At 45.3% G+C, this 9,851-nt stretch overlaps 1 protein-coding gene across 3 annotated transcripts in view; it reads right to left on the bottom strand.

The window, feature by feature from the left end:
• Window positions 1–9,851, bottom strand: part of PODN (podocan) — a 50,911-nt gene that overhangs the window by 19,839 nt on the left and 21,221 nt on the right. For all 3 annotated transcript variants that reach the window (XM_015423282.1, XM_015423283.1, XM_015423284.1), the window contains exons 7-8: window positions 8,347–8,462; window positions 3,931–4,588 (exon numbers count right to left, since the gene is read on the bottom strand). In XM_015423282.1, the coding sequence (XP_015278768.1) occupies window positions 3,931–4,588; window positions 8,347–8,462 (774 nt within the window). The remainder of the gene's footprint in view (window positions 1–3,930; window positions 4,589–8,346; window positions 8,463–9,851) is intronic.

Genomic DNA, 9,851 nt, shown 5'->3' with positions numbered 1-9,851 from the left:
ACCCTGCCCGGCTCCTCCTGCACCTCCCCGGCCCGCCTGCTCACCCTGCCGTCCTGCCTGGAGCCGCGTGGCCGCCGCGCTCCGCGGGCGAGGGGGTCCTGCTGCGGGGTCCCCAGGGAGCAGAGGATGAGAGGTAAGGTGGGGATGCGTGTGTGTGCGGCGCGCACTCCAGGCCCCCTCCCTTTCCCCAGGGCCCCCCCACAAGGAAGGGGTTAGCTACGGCCCTGCATTTGTTACAACTTATTATAGAAGCTGTTCTACAATATCACAAGGATGGAACTTTTCTAAATTTGTTATACTGGATCACATTATTAGTTGTAATACTTTTCTTTCTACGTACTATGTGAGGACCATATGTATAAAACAAAGTAGCCATAAATCACAGTGATTATTCATTATTCCATAGCAACCATGGGACTGGCCCAACACATGAAAAAGGGCATATGCTGGGTCTGATTTTCTGCACCAAGAGCATTTTGGTTGATCTAATAAAGGGTTGGAACTAAAACCGCTTTCTTGATGAGATTATGATCCATTCAAGCCTGACTGGTTATGGTGCTTTCTTTCTGCATGGGTGGTAGACTGACTAAGATTATCTATCCATGAGGATTAAAGAGTCTGCTTGGTTTCTAGGACACTCTGGTGGATTTCTGAGAGTTTTAATAGTAATTTTTCTGAAGCCTTAGTGCAGACCTGGAATGTCAGGCTTATGGAAACAATAGACAGGACTGTTTCCAGGTATCCTCTCCCTTTTTCAGATTGGGCTTCAGATTGGTGGTAGCCAAACAGTCCGGAAGATAATTTGAGTTTCACTGACAAATGATGTGTGCTGCCTTCTGAGGTCCCTAATGTGGATTGTGCATGATGCAGGGGTTTCAGCCTCCCTCTCCCCCAACACACATTATTGTCCTGTCCTGAAACTCTCCAGGTGGGTGCTATTTAGCTTGCTGTGGAAACCCCCTAGAAGGGACCACATCCAGCCTGTGCTGAAAGCGCTGCACTGGCTGCCAATAGCGTACCGGATTCGCTCCAAAGTGCTGGTTCTTACCTTTAAAGCCCTACATGGTCGGGGTCCAGCATACCTAAGGGACCGCCTTTCCCCATATGTTCCCCCACAGGCACTACGGTCGGGTCCGAAACATCTCCTGGCAATACCAGGCCCGAAGGAGGCCAGGCTGGCCATTACCAGAGCCAGGGCTTTTTCGGTGGCGGCTCCTACCTGGTGGAATGAGCTCCTGGAGGAGATCAGGGCCCTGCGGGACCTAATGCAGTTCCGCAGGGCCTGCAAGACGGAGCTCTTCCGCCAGGTGTTTGAGTAGGAGCCGCCACTATGGTACCATCATTACCTGGCCCTGGCAGAAAGAACACCGGCATTGTCCGGAACAGAGGACACTGAGCTAGTAGAGCAGCAGTAAGTTTGTCATCTTTGCGGAACATCTGGAGCACTTTATATATGTAATTTTGTAATGTTGTATAATGTTTTAAATGGTTTTTAAAATGTTTTTATGTGCGGGCGTATGCCTGTCTGTGACCCGCCCTGAGCCCGCTTTTGTGGGGAGGGCGGGCTATAAATCGAAATATATATATAAAAAAATGTACATGTGGGTTCCACCACCAGGCCAAATAGTGCACCCCTGGGATAACTGTAATTTGGAAGAAATGGCACAGGAGAAGCTGATGGCCCTACTTCATGAGTTCCATAGTCACAATTGAGCAGAAGCTGCTGGTCACATGTGACTGTTACCCAGAGCACTGGGCGGGGACCCTGGATCCAACCAGTATACTCCATAATGTGTGAAGAGACAGTTATAGCACACCATAGAGCTTGTTTGAAAACCTATCAGGTAGCAGCAGTTATGATGGCAGAGAAAGCTTTCCTTTCTCTAGTACCATTGCATCAGCATTAATTCAGACTTCTGTTAATTAATTCAAATGAATATAATGTCATGGACAGGGGCCATGAGATAAGATTAATATTGATGCCTGGATGAATCCTCTCAGACTGAATCAGCTGCCAGTCTACTTGCTAGACTCCTAAAAACCAGAAGCATCTGTATTTCCACAACTAAATCAACAGTGTTTTGCACCAACTAGCCAACTCAGATATCTCAACCAGTGTTCCCTTTAAGCTGAGTTAGTGTGAGCTAGCTCACAGTTTTTTAGCCTCCGGCTCACACGTTTCTGTCTTCGCTCAGGAAGGGTGGCTCCAGAGCAAACTGATTTATGCAGTAGCCAATTTGCTTGCTCATGCTCGCAAATTTAATGCCAGTGGCTCATGAAGTAGAATTTTTGCTCACAAGACTTCACAGCTTAGAGGGAACATTGATCTCAACTGGCCTAGTAGGAACAAGGTCAAGATCAAATGGAGACATTTCAATGCCGAAAATAATCACACAGAGTATCCAGATTAGAAAAATCACACACATGTACATGACTGATGTTGTAAAGCTGCACTGGGACATTCAGATTTTCAAAGAAATGAGAAAGTGATCATGATGCGTAGAACATAATTTCAAAGTTGGTCCAAGTTGCTGGTTCCCAAAGTGGGCAATACTGCCCCCTGGGAACGATCCAGGTGCAGATCCACAAACTGCATCTTTTTGTCCACTTCTTGAAGGTAGATATCCAGGGGGACACTAAGCAATTTTTTTTTTCTGAAAAGGGGGCAGTAAGCCAAATAAGTATGGGAACCTCTGGTCTAAGTAAATAAAAGGGCTGCTGTGAATGCAGTCTTCTGAACTTTTAAGATTAATAGCTAAATGCTGCAGATCACTTTGACAGATAAAATGCATGTTCTATGCATTAATACGGTTTATTGTCTCTGAGCTGTTTCCCCTGATGTTCCTGCTTCCTTGCTTTCAGATCTACGTTCAACAGAATGGATCTCTAAGTCTACATCAGCACCTTCAAATGGGTTTTCAAGGAGGCTGTAGATGAAAATACAGTACAGTTCCCCAAGCAAAACCAAAATACCTTTCGAAATGTTATTGTTTTGTACATATGGTTCTTTAATGCAAATTTAATGGAATTTTAGTATTAAGGAATCTAAATGTAATATTCTTTCAGCACTTGGGCGGGGGGGGGACATTTTATAACACAATCCTATGCAGAGTTACTCCAATGGGCTTAGACTGGAGTAACTCTGCACTGGATTGAACTGTTACTGTAAAACGGCATAAAAATAAGCATCAGTTTAAAATTTCAAAGCATATTGTAATTAATTTTTTATGAAAACCTCAGCACAATTCTGAGGTTTTGACAGTGACACTGTTATTTGCTTGTTGTACATCCATGAACTTCACCTGGGTGAATAACTAATATTAAATCAAATAAAGAAGCTTTCCACACTGATGCCAGTAATCTGTGTGTAATCTCCTGGCATATTCAGAATTTATTATGTCTTGTCCAAGATGAATGAATGGGGCTCTCTCTGACCTAAAGGTCTATAATTCCAACTGTAAGCTACACATTGGCCCAAAACAGTTCAAAACTTAACATGCAAAATTTGAGAAGTACTCCCACTTCGGTGGGAAGGTAACAGTGTTCCGTGCGCCTTGGCGTTTAGTCATGCTGGCCACATGACCACGGAAACATCTTTGGACAGCACTGGCTCTTCAGCTTGGAAACAAAGATGAGCACCGCATCCCTAAAGTTGGATTCGACTGGCTTTCGAGCAAGGAAAACCTTTACCTACCTAATGTCCATAAATTTTGCTCTAATTTTTAAAAAGTCTATGCCAAAATAACACAAGATTTCACATCCAGTTCTTCATACCATGCATAATTCTTTACTCTGCAGACTCTGATCTAATGGCAGAACTTGGATTTCCTTGCTATGAAATATGGTGGGATATTTCCCCCCTGGCTACATCTATAGTGAAAGAATCGCACCATGTCATGGATATAATTTTAATTATAGATGTTTTTGTACCTTGAGACTGGTGAGGTCCCTCCATGATTCACTGTGAACCGAACTGACTTTTAGCTTGTTGTTGCTGAGGTAGAGCTCCTGTAGCTTTGACATTCCAGACAGAGTCCCCCTAGGAATGGAGCTGATCTCATTTACTTTCAGCTTAAGGCTGTGCAGGTTCTTTGGGAAGCCATAAGGCAAGGTGTGCAGGTTATTGCCTGAAAGATCTAAGGACTTAAGCAGCCTCAGCTTGCGGAAGGCCTCCCGATGAATCTTTGAGCTGGTTATTTTATTATAACTCAGGTTTAGGTCCTCCATAAAATATGTGTAAGCAAAATCATTCCTGTTAATTTCTGAGATCTGATTGTGAAGAAGCATCAGAGTTTTCACTCGTCTGGGCAGCCCACTTGGAATCCTGTCCAGCTGATTGTTGTACAAGTGGACAGTGTGCAACTTCTTCAGGCCATGAAAAGCCAGTGGATCAATCCCACTGGCCTTCAGTTTGTTATTGTGAAGCAGTAAGTATTCCATATTCTTAATTTGGGTCAAGACATCCTTGCCAATTGTTTTGATTGCATTCTTCTCTAAGTGGAGAAGGACAATGTTTCGAGGTAGGCCACTTGGGATGAGGGAAAGATTATTGCTGGACAAATCCAGGTACTCAAGGCTTGAAAGTTTCCTTAGAAAAACAGAAAAGGAATGTTCTCAGTTACAACTGCTGTTTTAAAAAATGGCAGACTAGACTCTGCATCTATTTTCCTTGTCCACAATGCTCAGAAATCAAAAATGAAGAGAAGGCGGGAGGAGGCAGAGGAGAGCTCTGAGGTAAATACAACACTGTTGTTTGCCTGTTTAATATCCCATGTTCAGTCCCTGCCATCTCCAGCTGAAAAACCTCACATAGACAGTTTGGAAAGATTCCCACTTGAGATCTTGACAGTTGTGAGCTTGATAGGCTGCCTCAGTATAGGCATTTCCCTATTATTTTTGTACGTTACTTTCTACACACTTGTTTATGCTTTTACATATACAGTTGTTCAGATTAATGTCTGAACATTTTGTTGTGATTGTTGGAAGTGCAGGACTGTATCCTGCCTCAAACTTCAGAGATGGCACCATAGATTTGGATAGGGAGGTCAGGACACATAGAGCACGCTTTCCTTCCTGCTATCTGATACTATCCCTTTGAAATAGAATGCTGTTCCTAGGGACAAGATTTCCTTTCTTCTGGTTTAACATCTCTCTCTCTCTCTCACACACACACATGCATGTGCATGCACACACACAAAGAAGGAGCATGGTCTCCATCTTTGGCACCATGGATGTAGGATATGCATCTGCATCCATCCTAGCTAGTTCGATTAAATCCTATACCTGTTACCTATACTCCAGGTCTTCTTTCCACCCTGGCCATGGGATGGAGACCACACTGGTTGCCTTTGCAGATGACCTCAGGAGACACCTGGATTAAGGCTGGATTACTGTACCTCGCTCTATGCAGGGCTGCCCTTGAACCTGATTTGGAAACTGCAGCTAGTGCAGAATGTGGCAACATGCTTGCTGGGCAATGTCTGTGCGGGCGCACATTCAGCCAGTGCTATGCCAACTACACTGGCTGCCAATCAAGTACCAGATCTAGTTCAAGGTTATGGTAACAACCTTCGAGGCCCTATGTGGCCAGGGACCAGCATACCTATGGGACTGTCTCTCCCCGTATGTGCCTTGGAGTGTCTTGTGCTCTGCAGATCAACATCTCCTGGTAGTCCCTGTCCTGAAAGACATCCGCTTAGCCTCAACCAGGGCCAGGACTTTCTCTGCCCTGGCCCTGGCCTGGTGGAACATGATCCCAGTTGCGATCAGGGCCCTGTGGGACTTGTTACAGTTTTGCAGGGCCTGTAAAATGGAGCTGTTCCACCTTCGGTTGAGGCGGCAGACATCCAACCACCTTGGCTTCCCCTGTCCACAGCACCGGCCCCAGTGCCAAGACTAACATCTTGCAGAAGGCATTATGGATGACCTGAAGTTATTTATTAAGCTGCCATCTTGCTTTTGTACTGTTTTAAATCTGGTTTTAGATTATATGTTTTAGTAATTACTATATTTTATATGTTGTGACCGCCCTGAGCTCACTTGTGGGGTAGGGCAGAATATAAGCCTAAATAAATATAAATAAAAACTAACAAGTCATTGTAGCCCTGTATACAAGACCCCTCTGAGTGTTGACTGAAGGCATGGACAGGGAGAGCAGGCATGAGCATCTTGGCCTCCTATCTATATGATCAGCAAGCCAGAAGACATTATATACTTGGATTTCAAAAAGGGTTTTGATCAATTCTCTCACCTAAGAGAGAATTTAACATTAAGAGTAAATTTAACATTTAAGAGTAAATTTAACATTAATGGGATAAGTGGTAACTGGTTAAACAATAGGATGGAGAAGGTAGGAAGAATACCTGGATGGTCTCACAATGGAGAGAGAAAAAGCAGTGTTGTCCCAACCGTACAAATCAGAAGGAGGAGGAGGAGAAGAAGGAGGAGGAGGAGGAGGAGAAGAAGATGTGGAGGAGGAGGAGATTGGATTTATACCCCGCCCTTCACTTGGAGTCTCAGGGTGGCTTACAAACTCCTTCCCCTCCCCACAACAGACACCCTGTGAGGTAGGTGGGGCTGAGAGAGCTCTTTCTGGAACTGTCCTTGAGAGAACAGCTCTGACAGAACTATGGCTTGCCCAAGGTCATCCAGCAGGTGCAAGTGGAGGAGCGGGGAATCAAACCCAGTTCTCCCAGATTAGCGTCCACACACTTAACCACTACACCAAACTGTACTGGCACAGATTATATTTAATTTATTCATAAATGATCTGGGGTTAGGTGTGAGCAGTGAGGTAGCCATGTTTTGAGATCCCACCAAATTTTTCAGAATGGTGAGACCACAGCATTTTGTGAAACACTCTGAAAAGGGTCTCTCAAAATGTAGTACGTAACAACATTGCTGAGTTTCAGCATAAGCAGATGTTAAATGATGCACATCTGGGCAAAAAACCCCTAACTTTATTTGTAAAAGGGGTCCAAACTGATAGTGACTGATCAGGAAAGAGATCTTGGGGTCATAGTAGGTAGTCCAAAGAAAATGACAAATCAGTGTGCAGCAACAGTTGTAGAAAAAAACAAAGCTTATGATAGGGATTACTAGGAAAGGCAATGGAAACAAAATTGTCAGTGGTTTCTGGTTTCTCCACTCCCACCCCCCCACCCCAATATTGAAGAACTGGGGAAAGTGCAGAAAACTATCAAAGGTCTGGATTAGGGGCTTTTCAATTTAGAAATTTTTTAATAAAATTATGTGCTATCTGGAGAAAGTGGATAGAGATAACTTTTTCTTTATCTCCTGAAATACTAGATTTCAGGGACACCTAATGAAAATAATGGGCAGTAATTTCATGACATACAAAAGGAAGTATCCATTTGCACAATGCATAATTAATTTATGGAATTTGCTGCCATGGGATATGTTGATGGTCAGTAGTTTGGATTTTAAAGGGAGGATTAGACAAATTCATGGGTTCATCAAATAGCTATTAGTCATTACAGCTTCATCTGACCTACATGTTCAAATGTAGTAACTCTCTGAATGTCATTTGTTGGGTGGGGGAGCAGCAGACAGGTGCTTTTGCCTCTGTGCTCCTTCTGTGCAATTTCCAGGGCATCTGGTCAGCTGCTGTGGGAAAATAGGATGCTGGATGAGATGAACCATTGGTCTGATCCAGCAGTGCTCTTGTTATGGTCTTATGTTCTTTTATTGCAGGACCAAAGAATAATGCACAAGCAGTAATAGGGATCTACCTTGCTTTCTCATTTTTTAAAACATTATTCTTGTTATTTTTCTTTGTTAGCTATTTGTTTTGTTATTTATTCAATTTTTGTTACTCCCTGCTTATCCTCTTCTCCCTGCTTACCAATACCAAGAATAAATACAAAAAGATTGCTGCGAAAGTTCACTGAAATATACAAAAGATGTTCAGTAGAAAATTCAACTTTTCATGATGTTATTTAATTCTTGTTTCCAACAGGTGCCAACAAGATGCACAGCACAGGAACAGGACGAACACTTCTCGAGTGTATCTGCGTTCGTTTCGAGATATATTCTTTATCAAACTTCCTATCAATATAATAATAAAGATAATATCATAGGAAACAGTCACTCCAGACAATCAGTGAACTTTCGCAGCAATCTTTTTGTATTTATTGTATGTTGTTGCTGTGCCCTGAGTTTATATACCAATACCAAGAGCCAGGACTGCTGCTGCAGGCCAGGTAGGGATTAGTTATAGTAATGGTTTTACAATTGCTTTTTTGATTCGTTAGTTGATTAGTTAAATTCCCAGTGCACATCACTGACTTTAACATCTACTAAAGAAGACCTACTCTATGTGCTCACCAGAAGGTTTCATTGTCCATTCCCTCATTTGTTAATTTGTTATTCTGCAGATATAGTTCTCGAAGTCCTGAGAGTTCAGTGAAGGCTCCTTTGGGAATCTTCTCCAACTTGTTGTTCTGTGAGGAGTAAACACAGGAAGCAGAGCATGAGCCTTCTAGGAATATATATATATGAACATATATGAATATATATGAACATGCCTTATATGGAATTAGATCATCAGTCCATCAAGGCCAGTGTTCTCTACTCAGAATGTAAGCAGATTTCACATCACCTCCTGCCTGGTCCTTTTAACTGGAGGTGCCAAGACTGAACCCGGGAACTTCTGCATGCAGTCTGCATTCCACTGAGCCACAGACCCTCCCCAAAGTACAAACCAGCCATTTCTATGGCAGAGCAAGCAGCTGCTAATGTTGGCTCAAAGCCCTCCCTAGCCCTTCACATATAATTTTTTTCCCCCTTGAATGTAGTGGGACAGTGGGTACTCCTTCATTACACATACTGGCTTGTGACGTGGCTGACTAACATGATAGCTGCTCAGTTTTGCTTTCCTCTTGAACCTTAAAAATAGTACCCCATGCATCCAGTGCTAATCTAAGACCAGGTGCAACTCTCAGCTTTCATGTAGAAACCATCCGTTAAGTAGTGAGCATGCTTAGAGTTGCTCCCTGGAATCTTCTGCCACTTGGCAATGATTCACACAGTGCCACCGGCATAATCTGCGGGGGGGCGGGGGGTCGTCAGCCCCCACCGAAATTTCTAACAAGGGTCTAAGCCCCCCCCCGGGCAACCGGTTCCTCGAGCCAGCCTTGCTCGCTCCCGAGACCCAGCTGCCTCCCCCACCTTTGAAAGTGGAGGGTTTTTCGTAATCCTGCTTTGCTTTGCTGACTGAGTTCACCGGATGACTGGGAGGGAGGGAAGTCAGGGGGCGGGGGCTTGCTTCCAGGCTAAGCTCCACCCCCGGGCCCCAGCTCCTTCCGCTCCCAGCAGCCCTCAGTTGTAAAGTATTGGAGGCGCGGGAGAGCTGCACAGCCTACACGCACGTGGCTGTTTTTCTACCCGCCCGCCTGCCTGCCTGCCTGCCTGTCTGTGAACGCACGCAGGCACACACACAGAAGAGAGAAAGGTTAGTGCACTGAAACTGTGCCTGCTAGACGCGACGGGTGTTGGGGGGGGCGCTCACGAACGATCCTCCCCCCCCCCCCCCCGCTCTCCCCCGGCCCCCCCAAGCCCCCCAGTTACGGCCCCCCTCCCCCCCCCGCAGCTCTCCCCAGGCCCTCCCAAGCCTCCAAGTTACGGCCACCCCAGCTGCTGTCCTGCCTGCCATCAGAGCCGGAGGGAGGGGAAAGATGCCTGCAGTTTGCGCAGCGGCTAGTTCCCGGCCGGGGGCAGCGCCTTACCCGGGTGGCGGCCACACAGCCCGCCCCGGAGCCCGACGGGGAAGAGAGCCGAGCTGGCACTCGCGAGGCCGCCTCCCCGGGCAGGGAGAAGCCGGCCCAGCAGCA

The sequence above is a fragment of the Gekko japonicus genome, unplaced genomic scaffold (genome assembly GCF_001447785.1).
Source record: "Gekko japonicus isolate JY-2015 unplaced genomic scaffold, Gekko_japonicus_V1.1 scaffold1079, whole genome shotgun sequence".
Classification (NCBI taxonomy): domain Eukaryota; kingdom Metazoa; phylum Chordata; class Lepidosauria; order Squamata; family Gekkonidae; genus Gekko; species Gekko japonicus.
This window is presented reverse-complemented; position numbering and strand designations above follow the sequence as displayed.